The 22,959-nt window shown below is 35.9% G+C and overlaps 2 protein-coding genes across 9 annotated transcripts in view; one reads left to right on the forward strand and one right to left on the reverse strand.

Moving 5' to 3' along the window:
- Orc4 (origin recognition complex subunit 4) overlaps nucleotides 1-882 on the forward strand; it is a 47,315-nt gene extending 46,433 nt beyond the window's left edge. For all 7 annotated transcript variants that reach the window (XM_029474054.2, XM_085834932.1, XM_021182675.3 and 4 more), the window contains one exon: nucleotides 484-882. In XM_029474054.2, coding sequence (XP_029329914.1) covers nucleotides 484-672 — 189 coding nt within the window. In that variant the 3' untranslated portion in view covers nucleotides 673-882. The remainder of the gene's footprint in view (nucleotides 1-483) is intronic.
- Nucleotides 883-2,945: 2,063 nt separating this feature from the next.
- Acvr2a (activin A receptor type 2A) overlaps nucleotides 2,946-22,959 on the reverse strand; it is an 84,282-nt gene continuing 64,268 nt past the window's right edge. The window contains exons 5-12 of one of the 2 annotated variants that reach the window (XM_029474050.2): nucleotides 20,454-20,477; nucleotides 16,677-16,820; nucleotides 14,827-14,970; nucleotides 13,502-13,647; nucleotides 11,958-12,072; nucleotides 9,620-9,758; nucleotides 7,438-7,568; nucleotides 2,946-6,465 (exon numbers count right to left, since the gene is read on the reverse strand). In XM_029474050.2, coding sequence (XP_029329910.1) covers nucleotides 6,271-6,465; nucleotides 7,438-7,568; nucleotides 9,620-9,758; nucleotides 11,958-12,072; nucleotides 13,502-13,647; nucleotides 14,827-14,970; nucleotides 16,677-16,820; nucleotides 20,454-20,477 — 1,038 coding nt within the window. In that variant the 3' untranslated portion in view covers nucleotides 2,946-6,270. The remainder of the gene's footprint in view (nucleotides 6,466-7,437; nucleotides 7,569-9,619; nucleotides 9,759-11,957; nucleotides 12,073-13,501; nucleotides 13,648-14,826; nucleotides 14,971-16,676; nucleotides 16,821-20,453; nucleotides 20,478-22,959) is intronic. The other variant, XM_021182641.3, reaches the window with a different exon arrangement.

Raw genomic sequence — 22,959 nt, forward strand, 5'->3', positions numbered from 1 at the left:
TTTAGCGGTGCAAGGTAAGCACTTTATCCCTGCTGAGCTAAATCCCCATTCCTAAGAATGAGTGTTAACTCCATTGGTGACCTTTCCATTCTACTCCTTTTTTTCCTCTGTGTGTCATGAACAAAGTTGGAGTTTATTAGGAAAGAGATTTTAGAGTCAGATCTGCCCTGGTGATACACACCTTTAATCCCAGCACTTCAGAGGCAGAAGCAAGTGGATCTCTGGTCTATAAAGCAAGATTCATGACAGCCAGGACAATACAAGGAAAGCCTGTCTTCAAAACCTTAATGAATAAAAGAATTTTAACATAAATTCAAGTGTGAATGGTATAGAGAGTACTTAGGAAAAAGGCAGTTCAAATGTGCTGATTTCTTTCCATATTTTCCACCTGCCACTGTTTATCACACCTTACCAATACCAATAACTATCCTCTGGATTTAACACATGTCCCCTTACATCTAAGCTTTGTCTTTTCTCTTACAGGCATTTGAGCACTTACAACAATTGGAATTAATAAAACCCGTGGAAAGAACGTCAGTGAATTCTCAGAGAGAATACCAGCTAGTGAAACTACTTTTGGATAATACTCAAATTATGAATGCTCTACAGAAATACTCCAACTGCCCTACAGATGTTAGGCAGTGGGCAACATCCTCACTAAGCTGGCTCTGAAGATTTTAAGTACATTCTGTGAAGACCTAAAAGTGCTGCTCTTTAATAAGATACGCTACTACATTGCTTTGTTGACAAATATTGTTTATGGGAAATTTGCACTTAGTATCTTGGCTATGTTTTGAATACTGACCACGCATGGACACAGTTTATTAATTTAAATTGCACCACACAAGTAGCAGTTCATAAGAATAAAATGTGCTTATTTTACGCATGGTCCATAAAATGATTTGATACTCTTGTAAAGTGTATGTGGCCCATTAGAAAGGTTAATTCCAACAAAGCATTTAGTTTACAGATCATAATCCTAAGCAGTCAGGAGAGAAATACGAACAGAAATTACATGAGGAATATTCCGGCTAGATTAGGTGCCTGTGGATATTGGAGTTGGGTTGATTTTCCTGAATTGGTTCCTATAGGATCCTCCAATTTTGGATCTTCTACAGATCCCCCAGTGTTCTAGTTTAGTAAACTGTCCCATTTGGGCTGAAGAACTTGGTGTGGAAAGAGTCCAAACAACTCATCATTTTCTTCTCTGCATTATCTCACCACAATTATAGGATTTTTTTTCCATGTACATTAGTTCAGAAGGCATCAAAATTGCCATCTAACAGGTACCTTAAAGGATTCCTGAGCATCTAATTCCACAACTAGTAAGTATTCCAAAGTGTTGTTGGCTTCAAAAAAAGGAATTCTCTTAACATGGTATGTTGGTCAGAGTCCACCTCCTAAGTTCATAGACAAAACTAACAGGTTAAAATGGAATTTGATCTCAGAGATCCTTTGTTCAAGAATATTTGATTGCATATTTAGTTGTAGTAAGATTTTATAAAATACATAATCCTTTGTATGTGCAGTTTGCAAAGTATCTGCATAATTAAATGCTCTTATTTACAGATCAGAAAACTAACACCAGTGTCAGGATCACAGTATAGTAATGACTGATGTGACCTTGAATGCAGCTTGGTTTGACTGACATTAAAGCCACTGTTAAAAACTAAAGCTTAACAACAAATGTTTTATTATTTTTACAGGATACTGTAAGGAATAATTTGACTTTTAAGAAATCTTAAATATAAATTTTCTGTGCATTAATGTAGTACCTCATAGTTAAAAATTATTTTCATTAACATCCTTTCCCTTTCACAGTAAAACATGCTTAGCTTTCTATGTCTTTCTTTTAGTCATGATAAAAATGAAGCTGTAATATCAAGGTCATACAAGTATAAACATATATGTCCAATTTTTAAACTACTTCTACCTTAAAAGTTGTTCAAAATACATTATTAGATAATTCTAAGATGAGAAAAATTAGATTCTAAAACACAAATCACAAGAATGTTCGGTATTGAAGTGTCTGGCTTTAACATATGATTCCACAAGAGTAGAAGCAAGAAAGGTATATACTTTTAGGAGCCTAAATAACATTTCCAAACTAGCCCGAGTTATCTCAACAACAGGAGCAGAGGGAGACGAATGATTGTGAACACAGTCTGACTTGAAGATTCTCTGCAATGAAGAGAATTTAAAACCTCTGCTCAAGACTCTCCTGGGCCAAGAGATGGAAGAACAAACAAAAAGGACTTTCCATGTAGCCTTCCTCCATGTGGCCTAGTGAAACATGGATCTTGTTTAAAAGGCATCTGATTTTACACAGACATGTGTCTGAAAAATTAAAATCCATTGTCCAAACTTCCATACATTAGGTAACGTCTTATAATGTAAGGACATAGTATCCACTGCCCTAAAGAGTTAGACATCACAGACTGTGCAGTGGTGTTTCTACATCAGTAATGTACTTTCTACCATGGTGTGCCTTTTGATATGAGTGAGTTAACAGTGCAGGTTCTTGTTACCTTCACTGTTATCCTGAGAGCACATAATCTGATGAATGTGTGACTTTAAGAATAAACCTACGGTCATGGGCAAGAAGGACCAACATAGACACTTGGGTAGAAATACAGTCTGATCAAACAACGGTGTAAGGAAAATTCCCTAATTCACAACCTCCCTGATTTTATGACCCTTGAAAATCTCAAGACAGAAGCCTCACTGTAAGTTGGAAAGCTCTCATTACCCTCTTTAACAACATAAATACATAGCTAAAGAAAAACTGCATGTGCAAATAATATCATATTCATTTTTTATTTAACATGGGGATGGAATGGGGATAGCATACATTTTATTTGTACAATATTTAACAATCACTTATTCAAGGTGGGATTTTATGGGGATTTTTTTCTCATTTTTAGCTTTCTGTTAAATACTTGCAGAAAAAAAAAAATAGCAAGTACAATATGACAGTAGTACAACAACCTGTGCCCAAAACACTGACAAGAAATACAGAGTAAAGCTAAAATAATTGTTTACCAATATTTTGAGAGGTAACAAATAGGGAGATACGGGTTGAGACTGCATAAAAAACGTACTGCTGGTTGAATATCTGAGGTAAATGATGTTTAATCAAGATGCTACTTGTATCTTTGTCCATAAATTGTAAATAATTTTATGCACATTATACCAAATCTTCCTAAAAAGTAATTTTTCAAAAAAGTAAAAAAGAGAAACTGGAAAATATCTGATGAAGCATTTTTTTTTTAAAAAACAGTAATGAGTCTATTCCACTAAACTACCATCTATCTGGCGAGGAGTTTGGTTTGTTTGTTTTTTCCCAACCATTTGAATTTTACTTAAATGTGACTTAATTATTAAGGATAAGAAAAAGGGTCAGAAGCGATGTTTTCATAATTGTGTGTGATACATGATTCTGTTTTTAAGTCCAAAGGTGTTTGTTTTTTGTTTTTCCTGGTTATATTTTTAGAATATCACCATGAAAGATAGTGCAAGTTCATGGGACCAATAATTGTGAGGCACAGTCTCTGTTCTGGAATTCACAAGGTACCTGTAATAAAACATCCAAACAAGAGTCACAAATCACATGCTAAAACTCCTAGCATCTAAAATACATACAAGATCTGTGCAGGGCATAGATAGACTTCAAATAAACTCAAACACTGGTTACTCCATCAGTCAGTCCTATGGCAGTTGATCATAAAGCATTTCTCACATGGGAGATTTGGGCAAGGTAGAGTGAGAGCAGCAGTTCTGGTGGGTATCAGAAAGGCAAAGTACAAGACACCGTGAGCACCATACACATGAAGATATACAGGGGTCCAAGTCTGCCATCTCCCTAAAAGTTTTCATTCTTTGATCTTTCTTTTTCAATGTCCCTAACTCAATCTTTTTATCTGCCTACTCTGCACTTACTGTAAACCAAACACTAAAATGCCCTGCAAAAGAAAGTTGTAACAAGACTAGGAATAAGGACAGGTAGTCACTGGAACATTCTTAACGTTACTGCTTAGAAAAAAGGCTTTCTGTTAATGTAGTTCCTAAGAGAATACAAGTTTTAAAATTGATAAGCTAGATTTACATACAATACCCAAGATTTCCTTTAAAAAAAAAAATTGTAGCATAAAGACAAAGCATTTTATATCATGAACCAGTCTTGGTAAAATTTATCTGTAGTGCTTTCTTAAGCCACACAGTCGTAGCATCCCTCATTTATCAGTTTTTAAAGGAGGTTGAATGTTTAAAACCAGTGGTAGTTTGCTTATGGAGAGGAATAATTTCCTTATATGCATATTTTCTTATGGTTTTCCTTGATTAGTTTACAAGTGCAAGCAAACCTATATCAAGAGTTTGAGGGGCCAAATATGTAGAAATCAAAACAATGAACACTGAACTTGGCAATCTTACGAATACAGTGAGACCTTGGGTACAGAGACAACGCACAATTCTCTATGGTATGTGGCATACAGACAAGAATGCTGTTATCCTCCCCGCTTAAAGTCTGTTGACCTACGTACTGTTTGTAATTATTTTTCCCAGAGATTAGTGCACATTATATGTAAAATGTAGTGTCTGATGTCTTAACCATCTGAAGATAATGCATTCACAGTGAGCTCCTGATAGTAACGTACAAGTTTATAAAGTTAATGTATGGATGTTAAAGTGACTCAACAAAAATGTATAGAACATAATACTGGCTATTTGTTGGTAATTTAAAATTCAGGGAATTAATTTTTTACTTGGGCCCGTGCAAGCTTGAGGAAAGATCCAATCATATTCTAATGTAATATTGTTTACAATATTAAACTCTGGTACCTACATGCCATCAATTCCACTTTCTTCGCAAGGATAAGGCATGAACTATCTAAACTTAGCTGTAAAAGTAATCTGGGGAGGACACTGGGTTGTGTTCCTTAGACCAGCACTGGTTACCTCTTAATGTCATTGCATATTATAAGTTATAAGTTCAACTTGTTATCCCTGATTTGTCTTAAAGCAGTAATATCTGAAACCCATTCTTAAAGGTCGCTACCTTTATCCTAAGATAATTCTCTCCATATCACAGACATCAAATATTACTCTGACAAGATGGCACCACGCAGTACAGTGATAAAGTTACAAGTCTAGAAGCAGAGTGAAGAATTCTGAGTAATGACACTTCCTGAGGTGATCATAAAACAGTGATAAGAATATCCCACACACTGTTTGGTGAAAAGAAGAAATACACCACCATTTTATATATATAAATAGGAAAAAAATCTATTTTAAAAGAAAAATGAAGAGCTTTCCAGTGTCACAGCTCACTTAAAAAATTTTAAATCATGCTTTATGTTTTCAAATATTTCCCAAACACAGCACACCTTAAATAAAAAAGTACTACTTAAGTATGCAATATTTTGGGACCTTGATATAAGTATGGGGGGAAGGGTGACACCATATTCTTTTCCATTTCAAAGACAGCACTTTGTTTTCCCTAAATTACAAGCCAGTAGATAGAAGAAAAGCTAAAACACTGCTTTACAAATAGCCACTTACTATTGGCACTAAGCATAGCTTACCATTTTTTCTTAAATAACACAGTGAATTTGTAATACCTTGTTATAAAACATGGACTGATTTATTCAAATTCTGTTAGTGTTTTCAATTTTATAATTTAGCAACCGTGGAACTGAGGTATACCTTGTTGAGGGAGGTTAAAGTAATGCTTGGAAGCCTCTTTACTGTACCCCACTTTGATGACTATGTACACAGAACAGCAGCACACTACACATTCACAAGCTGTGTCATGTTGGCATTACAATAGTCATTTATAGAAACAACAGCAAATGCAATAAAAAGTTACCCTTTTTAAAATCTGAAATGAAAAGTTTTTGATTTAAAAAAAATAGCAGTAGTTCATTTAAGGAATTAGTGTCTTCTGACAGACATTAAGAAATCTGATGTCAGTTTTCAAATACTTGATTAGCCAGGTCCAAAAGATCCTTGATTTGGAGAGGGCCACATTCTTCGAGTACATTTTCAGAAGTTCTTGACAGTTTGCAGCTTTTCCCTTAGACTCCTCTTCATATCTGTGCTGCAGACGATGCAGTAAGTGTCCCAGATCCATGCTTTCCACAAGGGGCTGCTTGCGTACATGTCCTGGAGGCATCCTACTCATTTCACACAGAAAATAAACTAAGCACTTTCCTTAGCTTAGCAGCTCCAGTTCAGAGTCCCAATTCTCAGTGTGTACAGATGGTGCAACCATCATAGACTAGATTCTTTGGGAGGAAAGTCAACATTAGTCACCATTGTGACCACTGTTACAATGTCCTCTGTAGTAATGATATTTGTTAGTCTTTGCATCTGAGTAATTCTTTCACCTACACATCCAGCTGATAACCTGGCTTCTGCATCATGATCCCAACATTCTTCTATTGTTTCACAGAGCATTGCCATTCCCTAAGAGGAGAAGAATAGTCAAACTTAACAGCTATTGTTTTCTGACAGGAAACAGGCTAATAATGTCATAATGAAATAGCTATTTCCATTGACAATGGTTTCAAGATGAGCACAGTGTGACCAGTACCCACTCTGGATCCTTTTAATGGGTGTATTATGCAAGCCAGCCTTTATCTCAAAGTATTGATCTTTCTGCCTCGAGCATATGAGTGAGATACAATTGCTAGATGAATATTCATTTTTACTGAATGTCATTTTACATACCATTAAGTCACTTTTCCAAGCATTAGTGATTTACAACAGGAATATGTTTTAAAGTTCTAAAAATCCATGTTTACAAATCTGATCATTTCAATGCTTGAGCTTTTCAAGTAGACTCACAAGTCTGATGTGTTTTTGTTTCTTTAAAATCATTGTCTTACGTTGACACTAGCTTTTCTCCCTTTCAGTTTAAGATTAAACTGCCACTCTTGAGTCAGATCTCTGGTATCAGGATGAAGTTACTTATTTCTACTTGAGTTTCTAGTGATATTAACACCAAATTGCCAGCACAATTTTATGCTGTTCTGCCCACTCTAACTGTAAAGTGAAGTCTTGAAAGAAATGACTTCAGACTTCATGGACTAGAGATATCTCAAATGGAATAAAGACAACTTCAGTGCTTAGTAAGTGTTAAAATGACATTTACTAGAAGGTAATAATAAGACTATCCAGCTTTCCATGGGTTCAGAGCCAGCATGTTTCCTCATACAGCTTTCAAAACAGGAGATACTGGAACATCATTAGATTGCTGAAGTAAGAGGAACCTGCTCTATAAGGCTCTGGGACTTCAGACAAAGCCTTCTGCCTCTAAGCTTAGGTACAAAGCCCCTGTGTGAAGACCACCTTCCCTGAAGAAAGTTCAGAGAATTGATCATTCTCCTAAAAGTATTTTCTTGAAATCTCAAATGGAAAATAAGTGTATAAACTTACTGCATGTTTCTGCCAATAATCTCTTAAAACAGGCCTCTTTTTTTTATGCACAACAACTTCCTGCATATCTTCAAGAGATGGATGCTGGCCGATTTCTTCCTCAAATGGTAGCATGTACTCATCTACGGGTCCTGAAATGTAAAGAAGGAGAATCCACTGACATGCTTCCTGACTGGTACAAGCTGGTTAAAACACACTTTGTGCCCCATTTTTCCCATTCTGTAGTAGATAATGAAAGGAAAGAAATGGACTCCTAGCTGGACTTGTATCACAGTGGAACCAGAATCCAATTTACAAGAAACCAAAAGGTCTGTTTTTATGAGTTCTTAATGGCTGCTTGTTGAAGACAGGTTCAGACTAAAAGGTTTGGCTGGCTTTGAACTCGTGATCTTCATATTCAGCCTTACCAGGCTGTTTTAGAATACATATGCTGAATGCCCATTCTATATATGACAAAGAGCTGTTGGTATTTAGCAATCAATTCATATCAGAATATTAACATTCAGAGCACATTGGCACCTCTGGAAACTTAGTGCTCCACCTACACTCTACTTGAGTAACTGATGCACTTTCCAATTTTCTGTCCTATCAAAAACATATTTATGATACTTATAAATATTTTTATATTCAAGAAACAAAGGTGCATCAACCAGAATTTCCATCAAGTCAAAATGTAACACATGACAATTTTTTTTCAGGAACATAACTTGTTCTTCTTAGATATCAGACATGAATGTGCATGATTTTATCCCCCAATGAAGTTGGACTTTGCTCTATTTTGTAAATATGATAGCTCAGAAAGTTATGAGATTTTGTACAGAGGTATCTGATTATTAAGAAGTAGAGTTGAAATCTAAATCTTATCTGAAGTCTGTGCTTTGCTCCCTGTGACACAAACATGTCACTACTGTGCAGTTTCATTGACCAGAGAGAAATAGATACACATAGATGAGCTTTGTGCAAAGTGTAACTATGCACTGAACACTTCAATCAGAATCATGATCTGAAAGAGGCACTGACTCAACCCTGTACCCTTGTTTTAGGAACTCTCTTATTACTTCTACACTTACTGTGTGTGCATGCCACAATATTCATATAGGGATCAGAGAACAACGTGCAAGGAAGGGTACGTTCTCACCTTACACTATATGAGACACAGGACCAAAATTAGGTCATGAGAATTGTCCACTGAGCCGTTTCACCAGCCCTGTGAAACCCTTTGGATAGCTGAAGAACTGCTTAGTTTGTCTAGAGTATTAGTATTAACATATTAGAATTTCAATCTTTGGTTCATGGGTCAATGGCACAGGCATCAATCGATGGTAGCTTGTAAAATACACAGACTACTCAGCCTAGGCTACTGATTTTTTTTTAATGTGTATGATTGTTTTGTCTGCATGTGTGCACCACAATATGACCTGGTACTCATGAAGGAAGAACAACCAATGTTCTTAACAACTAACCTATTTCCCTAGCCTCCAGAGGCTTATTTTTAACAAGATCCCTAGGAATTGGTAAAGTTTGAACTGCTGAATTTTAACTAACAACTAGACACAAACTTAAATGCACTCACCTTATCCATATGGTTCACTTTCTCTTTGGCCCTTATTTCTGCCTTGGAACATAGCCTGCTCTTAATTATTTTACAGCATATAAAAGGCATTTAGGAAAAATTAGCATCTAACCTCATCTCTTGCTCTATGAATCCCCTCCCTATAACTCCTTTCCCCACAAAGGATCTGTATACCACACCTTAAATTTCTCAGCTGTGACTGCACCTCATTATAGTTACTTCAATGCCTTATATACCAGGTCCGGGCCAATAGTTCCCCCTTACCTCACTCTAGAGTTCACTCTACAGAAGGTAGTATAGTATCACCTTAACTATGTATTACTTAACAGGGCCTATGTCACCATCACACCGAGTCATAGTTTGATATGAAGGACTAACACTGAAGTTCTTAACCTATTTTCTTTTAGTATGTGCTATGTAACCTACTTCTATCTCCAAAGTATCGATACCAGTTTCTTTCATACCCAGCCCCTCCAAGGTCACCTTGCTGTCTGCATCTTCTGCCACCTTGTGGAGTTCATACAAGAAAATGTACTTACCTTTTTGTATAACCACTTTTCATAAATATGGCATATATACTTTTTTTTAAAAACCAGCTTTTTCCCTTACCATCTGCAGCAGTGCAACGAGAAGCCAATTCCCACAGGACTAATCCCATGGCGTACATATCTATCCTCAGAAATGCGTCCCTTTGGAAGTTTATAGCACCCTCCAACACCTCTGGAGCCATATACCTCCGGGTACCAACCTAAAAGAGATTTTGAAATCAAATTATGAACTAATGTTTTGTCTATGGTTTTATAAAAAGAAAGCCAAATATGGTCTATTTATCCAGGGAAAATAAATTATGATTATACCACCACAGGATACATAAAAGAGATGACTTCTGGATACTCTCACCAGACAGCCATACAGGGCTTTCCCTCCCTTTCTAGATCTCATCACAAAGTACCAAGTAATGCTTTGCTGGGAGAAGGAGGGAATGGAGAAAACAGAACACTTCACATATTTGAGATATATTTTTTAAGTTCTACTTTTAAAAAATATTATTTACTCATAAATTCTCCTGTCTTTGGTCTCTATTTATATTTGTCCCCAACAATTTGTTATTTCGTAGTACCTTAGCTGTGGCCACTATGCTACGGCAGCTAGTGCCAGTTGGTCTTGACAGCATTTTAATATGAACACATTTTATGAATTGTCAAGTAGACTAAAGTATATACCTAGTTAGGTCTAGGAGGCACCTTTGGCATTACGGCTTTCATCCTTAGATAATGGCAAGTGATCTTTTCACTAATACGTTAGCAGTGAAATGCACATATAGCAATAGTTTTCAAAAGTAAGGGCAGATTAATAAAACGATTAAGTTCAGTTTTTAACTTATTTTATGAGAACATAAAGTAGCTTTTTGGCGTTTCCTGTTCTGCACAAACATTTTGACTATATTCTGAATGTCTCTCAGAAGGCTACCTTTCACTTCTTTTAATATTACAGCTTATCTAATTTTAGTCTAAGATATCATCTTTTATGAATCAAAGGTGATATGACAGTAGAGAAACTTTACTGGTGTAGGCAATTTCTTATATTGCCTAAGCCTGTAATCCAATTGTAAGGACATTAAAAAATGACTGAATGTCATGAATCAGGCTTTAAAAAAAAAAAGTTACTAGTTTTGCTACATGCCAAAAGATGAAGCTGTTCCATACATAGTGCCCTGGAATTATTAATCATAGACTAATTACAAACCTTTATCTCTAGGCTATTCCATTCTTGATAGTATTTTCCCCCAAACATGTCAACTTTTCTAATATTCTACAGCTGCTGACATTACATTGAAACAAATCTGAAATTATTGATTATTGCCAGAAATCAGTGTACCATGACTGCATACAGCTATGTTCCTGGGGATCAAGGGGATATGGAATGAAAAAGAAAACTTGGGAATAATCAAATAACTTGAATAATTTGAAAGACAGAACTAGTAAGGGCATGACCTTGTAGAAATGTCACACACTTCAAGCTATTTTTAAGAATATATTTATTTTTAATTGCACATGTGGAAGGTGTATGTGCATATGTGATTGTGGGTGCCCACAAAGGCTATAAAAGGATGGCGGATCACCTGGACCTGGTCTTACAGACATCTGAGCAGCCTGAGCCAGGAAATGAACTTGGTTCTTGCAAAGGAAGTAAACACTCTTTAATCCTTGGGCCTTCTCTCCTGTTCTTATCTTGTTCTTGTGAAAAAGTGAATCTATACAAATGTATCACCGTCCTAGTCTCAGGTTTTTCTGTGGATAAAAAAAGCCTGACTCATCATTTTTTTTAATGTCCTTAAAATTGGACTACGGGCTTAAGCAAAATAAGAAATTTCCTATATTGTATCTCCTTTGGCCTTCCTAAAGGATTCTAAATCTATCTGTGCAAACCCTAACTGGAATTAGACATTTTGCTCTGGCCTTTTCAGGAGCTCCAAATTTTAGAAAGAATTTAAAAGAAAAGATTAAATTGTAATTGAATCAATAAAGTGCCAGAGCAATAAACTTTTATATAGAGAAATGAGAATTTAAAAACTGTAGTAAGAAGTGACCCATTATCCTCCACTGTTAGGGTGATGAATTAACCAATGAAAGAATTCCCTAAAGATAAATTATTTAGAACTGGATTCTTCTCTGTCCAATTGTTTTTAAAAAAAAAAAAAGAAAAAAAAGAAAATAAAAAAAAAACCAAAAACCCAATACTATCACAGATGAATGCTGTTCTGGTGCTTGCTTAAACCTGAGTTATACAACAGTGTAAAAATGTTGCCTTCAGGAACTAAAATCTATCACACTCTTCATTAGATGATGCTTCAATGACTACCCCATCAACATTAGATCAAATTAGTGCTGATCTAAGAAAAATATTATGTGCTTAATTTTGCTTACTTTATAGCTGTTGTTCTTACCTGCCCATGGGTGTCACCTGCAGACTTGCCAGCCTCGAACTTTAAGGCCAACCCAAAGTCAGCAATGCAAGCTGTCAGATTGTTTTTCAACAGCACATTTTTACTTTTAATGTCCCTTCAAACATAAAAATAAAATACCTTAAGCAAGTTATCTTTTAAATTTTTCTACTGAATACATGGAGAATATGATATAAAAATAAAGTTACTTAAAACTAAGAAACTTTAGAGCAGAGAAAGAGTGAAGATGCTTATGCAGAATCTCAACCTGTCGTAAAGCACGGGGATGCAGTAACAAAGCTGCCCTAAAGGAGCAAGAGGGAATCTTCTCCATAAAGCGCTTTTACAGTCATTCCAGAAATACATTTTCATCTATGTTACTCCCACATAATGATAAAATTTACTCTTTCTTTAAGGTAATAGGAATGCTTCAGATCTATTAGCTACAAACTCCCACAGTACCCAAATTTCAGAAAAACAAGAAAATTTTTAAAATTTGATAAAGACTTCCATTTTAGAACGGCCCCTCCCTGACCTACATGGCTACTTTTCAAGGAAAGCACTTCTGCAAATACAGAACAGACAGAAGCCTTTCACCATAGAGCAAAGCTGGTCTCTGAAAAGTCTATCAGCTGTAAGTAAGGGATATATTCTTCCTGCACATCTGCCTCATCTGGTTCAACTTAATGACAACTCTAGCAAACATGTCTATGCTCTCATCAATAGGTACATTTAGAAGTAGTCGTTTAGTCCTACAAAAGATGAAGGTAGAGTCAAATGCTCCAGACACCAACTGACATCAAACATTTTAAAGGGCCCTATAACTAATAAGTTAGGGGACTCATAAACATGAAAGAAAGGAGAGGACTTTCTAAAGAAGTCATGATTTAGTAACACTCAACTACACATCTGCTAAATCAATGTTAATACCTACTTTTAAAACAGCCATTTTAAAACTGAATAGAAAGACAACTCAATCCCATATTCTTCCAAGGAAGTTAAATAATAGCAAACAATTTATTTCCCAGAAGCAAACATGTTTCCTTTTTAAGACGGTAACAGTCTTTTCCCTGATGAGCACTATTTCTTTACTCAGCAGCTAGCTGTCTCCTCGTGGGGGTCCCTTCTACTTTAGCTCAAGGAATGAATGTTATATTCATCCAAAAGACAGAGAAAATACTTAATCTATCCTTAATTCTATCATTGTGGATCTACTAAAAATTGTCTTTAAAGTAAACTCAAAATTTTGAGTTAAAATCATTTCTCCTTTGAAATAGAGAAAATACACTTCTATTCTCAAACATACTTTCAGAAGTTACACAAATTAAAACATGGGATCATTAGACTTTATTAACAAGATTAACATGTATATTAACATGTACATACCAAAGTACACCCTAGCCAATCTCACCTAATTTTAAAAACTTGAAAAGTCTTTGCCTCTTTGCTTGGATAATCACCGCAAAAATAAATTTTACTCCAAGAATTAAAAGTTTAAGTAGTAAACATTTGAGTTGGATGGAAAGACAATACAGATTTTGTTCTACCTGTGAGATATTGCAGGCTTGTGGCCATCTTTTAAGCCAGGTATATCCTCATGTAAATATGCCAATCCTCTAGCCATGGTTTCTGCAATATGACAAAGTTCATTCCAAGAGACCACATTAGCCTTAAGAAAGTCTGACAGTGAGCCCTAAAGAAAGGAGAGGTGGGAGGAAAATACCCATAAGCTCTTGATTAAAATTTTACATAAACAGAAACTTTTCCCTGGATATGAAAGCAACACATTTCTTTCAAAAAAAAATTCTATAGAGCTGTTCAAATTTCCTTTCAATTCACAGTAATTAACATTCAACCACAAAAGACTGATTTTTGTTTTTCAAGTCTTATTACCAAAATAAGTTAATAATTGACTTTGGGAGGTTAAGAACAAAGGACAGACTAGTTTAAAATGTTAGGAAAACAACTAGTCTCTAAGATGAAACATACTGACATAGAACTACACTGAAAACATAACTAACTACTAATGTATAGACTATTCCCGAGGCAATGGCTTAGTTGGCAAAGTGCCTGTTACACAGCATCAGGACCTGAGTTCTGAGACTCAGACCTACATTAGTCCATCAACCAACCCAGTGCTAGGAGGACACAGACACAGGTAGATCCCTGGAAGCATCAGTGCGCTACAGGTTCAGCAAGAGACCCTACCTCAAGCAAAAAAACAAACAAACAAAAAAATCCAACAAAAAAACAAAACAAAACAAAAAACCATGAAAAGTAACTGAGGAAGACACTGAAAAACCAGGAGCCTCCACGAGTGCACCTTACTCATAATCACACACACACACTTGTGCACATGCACGCTCACATACAACCCTTCTCTAGAGATATTATGATCATCATGGCCAAATACTTAGTGAAATATAAAGACATAAAAATCAAACATCTTAGCTGGCCATGGTAATGCAAGTCCATAACCACAGCACTTGAGAGGCTGACAGGAAACAAGAGTGAGTTTGGGACCAGCCTGTGCTATACTGAAGACATGTCTTTTAAAAAATATTTTAATTGAAAAATGATGGAATAGCAAATGTGTTTTGGAAATAAACACTGTCTATTCTAAAGCATCCCTAAGAGAAGTAATTGCAGCACAGGAAATCAAAGACTAAAGTTTTTCTATGATTATAGGGCTAAGATAAAAAGCTGTTCTTTCCTTAAAGTCACATTTTTATATTTTTATTCATAAGTGATGTATATTTTTTGGGTCAAATATTAATCAACCATAATAATATACTGTTCTCTTGAAATAAAATAGTTAACATTAGACAAGCCAAGTCCAACTTAACTAAACTTAAGTATTACGTCGTTATACCTTTTCATGAAATGCTGTGATTAGCCACAGGTCCACATCCACACTGGTGCCTCTTTTCTCTGCACCAATGAACTGTAGTATGTTCTCATGCTTCATTCCGGGTAGACTATAGACTTCATATTCATTCTGCCAGGACTGTTTGTCCTAGAGTAAAGACAAGAAAGCACACTAAGAGCACAGAGGACAAGAAACACTGAGGTTACTAGAAATGACCACAACAAAACAAGCTAATACAAGTGGTCCAACATCAAAATGAGCTAGGGACAGAGGTCTTTTGTTATATTTTTATAAAAGAAATCTGTGACAGGTAATAACAATAATCCATAATAAATCCTTCTTTTTTTCCCATTCCCTCAAAATCTACTTTTCTGTGTAGCTAAGTTTATATACACAGGCATTCATCAAAAATGACTGCATTTCTGTATCGTAAACGGCAACACATTCTGTTACAAGCTACTGCAAGCACTATATGGTGTTAAGTTATTTATGCTAACAGTCACAATCATCTCCCTGAAATATAAATTTAGATAGAACCTTAGATAAAAACCACTCCTCAGCCTGCCCTCCCCAACTTCCAAAGTCAACAGTACCTTATGTTTTTCTTTTAATTATCAATTACTCATTCCTGCCAGTGATCTGTATCTACTGTATACTTCCTTACAAAAGATTCGTTTCTTTTCACTATGAAAGGGCATTGAAAGCTGAGTTACACTATAATATATGGTAAGGAAATCTCGGATCCAAGATTAGTGACACTGTAATATATGGTAAGAAATCTCTGGATCCAAGATTAGTTTAAATTTTGGCCTTTCCTTTTCCTTTTATAAAATCATTTGTTTTTCCAGTGAAGTAAAAGAATAATTGTGCTATTGGTTGCTAAAGTGCTTATTTTATGTTTATATCTAAATAACATATGAACATACAACAGGTAAATCATTACTTTGTCAATAAAGGCATTTGATAAAATGGCTACTGTTGTTTCTACTCTTAATATCCAGTATCTTTTTCTTATTGTTAAAATTCCTCACATGAATCTTATTATGAATCTTAGCACAACAGAATGCTTCTCTCTAGAAAAGCCACACTGTTGCCAAGAAGAGGAGAGGAGGTAAAACCTAGGTACATTAAGGAAACTGTTTCTGCAGTGACTCTGGAGTGATGGGGATTGGGTGTGTAGCTGAGACTTCAGTACTAAGGGTCCTCTCAGGCACAGGGGTGGGTGTACTGACGGAGTAAAGGGGAAGATGAGATCCCTCAAGTCTACCAGCAATGAGCAAAGCAGCAGCACTGCGAGACTGGGATTGGTCAGGCTGTCATGAGAGTTCAGCTGCACTGAAGGGGAAAACAAAGTAAACTAATACTTTGAAACCTGAACCACTGCCTCTGAGGAATTACCAACAAAAAATGGGGGTGGGGGGAGAGGAAAGTACATATAAATACTCAAAGTGCAATGAAAAGATAACAGTCTGGCCATGTAACTGCAAACACCAATTCTAAAGTAAAGCACAGTCTACTGCTCTTTCCTGCCGAGGAGACAAGATACTACCCAGACGGTAAGCTTATTTTTTGACTGGAATAGTTTAGATTTTATTACCAAAAGATTGACTACATGTGCATGTACTGTGACTCCAATTCTGCCAACAAAGTCTAGTGCTGCATTAAATCACTCCATCTCAGCTGTGACAGCAGCACAGAAAGGCTAGGTTACTTTCCCAACTATCACAACAATCACTTTACAATGGGTTTACAATGGTTTATATATTCACGCTGTTTATGAGCTATAATGTCCTAACCAGTTACAGCTTTAAAAATACAGAAGGAGGTTGACTAGGGAATTTCAACAAACATACCTGTATCGGAAATATTTTGACAGCCACATATTCATTGAGCAACTGAGCTTTCCAGACACAACCAAATCTTCCCCTTGCTTTCACTTCTAACAGCTGCAATGGCTTCAACCCTAGTAATGGGGAAGGTGGCGGTGGTCCTGGGTCCTAGAGGTAAATAATAATAATGCTATAAATAAGTAGAAAATAAGACATTGATTCTGAAATGAAAAAAGGGTGGTTATACTGAATAATGCTCTAACAGAAACCATGGCCTATGAGGGACTGTAACATCAATGTGACCTTAACTTCCAGCCTGCGAGAACTTAGATGCTAGGGCATTAGTGGGAACCACAAAGCAGGCAATGTTTAGCAACATCAGTGCTGCTGCTACTTAGGAAAAGAAGGTGAAAAGAGTAGGCAGCCAGTCTACCCAATGTTCGCAAGATGTTCTGTGAATTTCAGAACACTCTTAATAGTATGTCATTGGCTTTATTCAGCTTATATTCTCTTAAAGGGCACAGATTTTAAAAGTATCAAAACAGCAAAGTATGAGCATTTCTCAAAAAAAACAATCTCAAAATCTGATACTTTCTCTAGTAGCTGTCTAACATTAACTTTTTTCTTCATTACTTTCACAATGCCCAGTCATTTCAAACAAGTATATAATCCCAGCACTCAGGAGACAAAGGCAGGTAGATCTCTATGAATTTGAGGCCACTCTGGTCTACAGAGCAAGTACCATTACAGAGAGAGCTACCCAGAGAAACCTTGTCTCAAAAATAGATAGACAGACAGACAGACAGATAGATAGATAGATAGACAGACAGACAGACAGACAGACAGACAGACAGACAGACAGATAGATAGATAGATAGACAGATAGAGCAGCCAGGCAGTGGTGTACACCTTCAATCCCAGCACTTGGGAGACAGAGGCAGGTGGATTTGAGTTCGAGGCCAGCATGGTTTACAGAGTGAGTTCCAGGACAGCCAGGGCTACACAGAGAAACCTTGTCTCAAAGTAAACAAAAACAAAAACAAAACAAAAAGAAAAACCACAAACAAAAAAGAGAAAGGTTTCTATAGACAATCTTTGTTCATTCTTACTTTTCAAGATACTAACAGTCCATCTCTTTAGCTATTCCCCCAAACTGACCAGAAATAAAAATCATTCTCTAAGAATAACTGAAAAGAAAAATAAGACAAAGTATAAATAAATCTAGAAAAATGGTAGTCATAGTTAGAAAGATAGAATGTTGAATAAGAGACAAGAGTGCTACCATGATGGATCTTTAAAACAGGGCCAGGAAACTACATAAAGGAGAAAGAAAAGTGAGAATTCCCAATGCCAGAAGAATAGCAACCCTTTGTTTGAAGTGTTCTCTCGGTTTATTGTCTGCAACTGAAGCAGATGGGAAGAAGCTCCTGGAAGCCAGCAGAAAAAACATCAGAAATGTTTCAATGCTTATTTAAGTTTTGTGAGAAGGAACTAAAATTTTTGTGGCAAGGAGAGACTACCAGTAGCACTTCAGATACTTAAAAATGACATTTTATCCAAGATCAGTACATCTTACCCTAACTTTCTTCTCCCCTTTTAGATCTTCATAAAATTCCAAAACTTATAGTGCTCCTTATAGGCATCCTCCAGTCACTAGTCTGTTTGGGAGTCTATGAGTTTTCAATTAAGCATCAAAATTACCCCAGAAAAAAAAAAGTTCAAAATATTTTATAGAAATAGAATGCAACTTGTAGGCAGTCCCTTAAAGGCTTGAAAACTCCTATTTTTTAAAGTAAGGCAGAAGAAAGACTTCCTGTGATTCAGTCTGAAGTCATGTTTGTTTTTAAATGTCTAAAAAGTTGCTGTTCTTCTCAAATTAAAAACATGAAAGGTTAATAAAGCCAAAGTGCTTCCATTTAGCAGAGTGACAGACCAAAGAGGTTGTCTACAAACCTACAGGAAGGCCAGGCTCACAGTGACTCTGTCTCTCTGGGAAGTTGCTATGGGAAGTCGATCCTCCCTTGCCATTCTACAGCCATCTCTGCCTGTAATAGGATTCTACTGGCATGGACAGGGTGACTGAGGGGACTGAAAGGAAAAGGCGAACACTAATCTAGCAAAGGCAAAGAAACCTAGACAGTCTGCAAAGTCCAAGAATAAACGTATAAGTTTATAAAGAAATAACTAAATAGAAATGGCAATAATCAATTTTTCAAAGCAAAAATACTACAATCTTCAGATAACTGAACAGAGAAAAGAGGACAACAATGCCACTGACCAATAATGTCTCTAGAGAGAACACACACATCTACTGTGTTCAGATTTGCACCAGCTACAGACATGAAACAGGATTGAGATCATGTCTTCAATATCTCAGATTAATAATATAACAGGGAGTTCAAAGTATATTAAATGTTTTCTAGATGGAAAGATAAACTTCAAAGGTCCTATAGGATTACAAAGCTTCCCTTAGTAAATTTCTTAACACACTTCCGTCTCAGAGAGAAACCTGGGGTCAACATTTAATATTACAATTTACTCAGAAGTTTTCTATTAATTGCTACAAAACATACAACTGTCAAATTTTCTTAACAATATAGAAAAATTAAATAAAAAAGCAAAACACTGGCCAATATTCAAAAAGGAAGAACGTGATCTACAAAGGCTCACTCTTGCCAATGATGATGTACTCTTAGCTATCATTTTATACTCATGGATACTTAAGATTGGGCTTAAAACTCAGCTTCATAATAAAAATAACTACACAGTACAAAATACCAATCATTGATATAGCTTTTTGTTTTCTTAACAAGAAGTTATTAGGATGAAGTTTTAAATGTATCTCTAAAATCTAAATTTTAATTATTGAATAAGGTATATTAAAAATTACTCTCAGTTTATTAGTATCATTATAGTAATTTATTCAGAACACCTAAGACTTCTATCATTAAACACGCAAACCCCCAAGGCAACAAATGGGAACTTACACTTCATAACTGATGGCATCCATGAAGCATAGCTTTGCCATGATGCACAGAAACACTTGGAAGACAGCAATTCCAAGGACTACAGAATTTCTGAAAATCTTCCCTCGAGTTCCCAGTGCTGTTTCAACAACCATTCAATATGTAAAACTTAGAGGATGCACATCAGAAATGGCTCTGACTGTGCATTCCTTTTCAAGACATAAGAATGTATGCTGAAACTGCAGTTACTGGTAAAGTCTGACTGTCCAAAGCCCCTACACCGTGGCATTAGTATACCCACTCCGGGCTACTCCTTAAAGGGGTTAGCAAGCCATCTGTCATCAATGCTGCTTATCTCTGAGACACTTGTACATACTAGTACAAACTGCCCTAGCCTTCAAGGCAGCAACACATTTGTCAAAGGTGTTACTTATGCAGCTAATTCATTAGCTAGAGAAGACATTGGAAAATATGGATTTTAAGTTAAAAAGATAATGAGCTAGACCAGAAAGTTATCTCTTATTTAAATGAGTAAGGCTGACATTTAAAGAACTACTGGGTTCCTAGAGCTAATGTCCTCATTAGATTTTATCTTCCAATCAGAAGAAACCTTAGATAAGCATAAATACTGCTAACAATTCTTCAAAAACCAAATGTTTTTACTATGTCAAATGAATAATATTTGGATACAAAAGAGAGGACTTTTATAACAAAAATGTAGATAAACTATAAGGGATGCAAAGTAAAGCCCCAATAACAAAACTGTAAGGACCAATGTCTAGTGTGCACCCACAGAAGCTTTCACAACCATGAAACAAACAGCAATGCATCTTACCTCTATCATTATATGAAAGGCGTGCTTGTGAAGAAAAAACACAGGCAAAAGAAATTACGATTCGTATTCAGAACGAAATGAAAAATGACACATCAGTTACAAAGGTGAAAGAATGATTTAGCTTTTTAAGACTTGACAGTGATTCAGCAGACTGTATTTTTAAGATAAGAATGAAAAACTCATTCCTTATAACCAGAGGAAAGTGTTATTTTTAAAAATATAAGGAAAAATCCTTAACTTACACCTACTAGGGTGGCAGTAAATAAATTTGGATGTAAAAATAACCCAAAATTACCTAATACAATGGGCTCAAGCAAGCAAGTAAAATAAATTTTAAATATTACGTATTACTTGTAAAGATTTGAAAGTCTAAAGTGTGAGTGTAAACAGGCAATTCTGGTGAACAGGAGCTGCAATTGGATTCTGAACAGCAGAGGGCAGTATTGCCTTTAACAAATACCAGGAAACAAAGCCCTGAGGAAATCCAGTTCTCTCAGACCAGGGATTCTAAGAGCTTTTATGAGTGTGTGCATGAAGGTTAGGGGGCCACCTCAGGTGTCATTCCCAAAGTGCCATTTCCAAGTGACCTGGAACTCTCCAAGCAGGCTAGGCTGGTCAGCAAGCCCCAGGAATGCACCTGCCACAACTCTTTTAGTGCTGGGGTTGCAAACATGCAGCATCAACCCAGCCTGCCTGCCTGTGTGGTTGGCTGTTTTTCTATTCTCTTCCTTCCATGTGTGTTCTAAGGATCAAACTTAGGCTTTTGTGAGCTGTGATGTCTTTCCAGTTCTAGGGTTTGTCTGGTTTGTTTTATTTTGTGTTGTGTTGTTGTGTTATTTTGGAGGTTTTTTTGGTTGTTGTTTTGGGGTTTTGTTTTGTTTTGAGTTTTTGTTTGTTGTTTTTTGTTGTGGTGGTGGTGATTTGGGGTTTTGTTTTGGGTTTTTTGGTTTGTTTGTTTTTTTAACAGTTTTCATAAGAACCTCTGAAATTTCCTACTTCCAGTGAGTAAATTATCTCACTCACCTTTTTGGAATGTACTAGGTGAAACACAGAATAATGCTATGTGTGTGCTCAGGAAAGACAAACCAGGAAGAAAACACAAAGAACGATGGCCAGAATTAAATAAAACCTGGTGATAAACTAGCTCTGTTACAAACCTCCCTGTCCAGCTGTAGCAACATGAATAAATCAAAATATATCCTGACAGAACAGGATTTAAATGACTTAGTCCACAGTCTGAATTAAGCATTTGTTAGCAGTTCAAACTATAATTCCGGTATTATAACAACTTTAAATGTAGGAAGTAAGTAGTAATCCCTTGGAAATAAGTATACAGGCACATTTCTCAGTCTGAGGATAGTCAGGTAGGAAAAGAGAACAAGTCACCACAAAAGAGAGAACTGCCTGAAGTTTAAATAAAGTAAAACACACGTTAGCCGCTGCTACGGAGCTCGAAAACTCCACACAGATGACACATTTCCCAGTTGCCACTATTTCTACAGAGAACAGTACCTGACGAAAGAAATGACAACTCACTTTTCTGTATCAGTTGTTTTCTTGGTATCATCCAAGGCTATTCATTATCCATCAAAAAACCAGCTTAATTAATACTTCCATACCATGAGAGAACCTCTCTTTCACAGGGATGCAAAGGCACAAGAATTACTGGGATCTTGTTTACACACAAGAACTTTCAGAGCTCACAATGTCAGTACTCTTAATCTTAGAAAGTAGTATGCCTACTCAGGAAACTTCCTAACTAATGGAGAGAGTAAACATCCAACACAAAAACGAATGAAGACAAAACCAAACCTTAATGTGCTAAAAATGGGCAAGACAAAAGCAAAAGAATTAAAATAACTAAAACAGATTTTAAGTATAGTTTTTTTTTTTAGATATACTTCTCAATAAAAGAACATTAGAACAAAAAGACACAAAGTAATAAATAAGAGGCACCAAGGGCATGCTTTTTCAAAGTAGAAATTGTTACAGTATATAGTCAAAAAAGGCAAAAGAGATCACTGACTATACAAATAGATACAACTGTATTCCCAAAATGAAAATGGTGGCTTTGAGTACTCAGCACTAAAACTGTACGTAACTAAAAATCAAATCAGTACCTTAATGCCAAGTAATTAGGTTTCCAGATTAGAAAGAGACTCGCTGCTTATCAAGAAGGAATGAAATTACTGCCAAACATCAGAAAATATAAAACTTGATTCACCCATTCATTTATCCACTCATTCAAACAAAGTTTTCTGACTATACTATTCTTGTCAAATACTAACTACTCAGGCTCTTATGAACAAGTCTTCATTTCTTAGACAAATATATAAAAAAACAAGAACAGAAATAAAATTCATAGAGGATAAGACAGTAACTTCAGAAAAAAAGTTTCTGAACTAGAAAAAGGCATAGATTAATAGATGAATAAATCTGATGCTGTCATATGGGTCAGCCATGACTCTGTTAATTAGATCCCAAGTTTCTTCATAGTTTCTCTCCT

This window comes from Mus caroli, unplaced genomic scaffold (genome assembly GCF_978045245.1).
Source record: "Mus caroli unplaced genomic scaffold, Mus_caroli_1 scaffold_2, whole genome shotgun sequence".
NCBI classification, from domain to species: domain Eukaryota; kingdom Metazoa; phylum Chordata; class Mammalia; order Rodentia; family Muridae; genus Mus; species Mus caroli.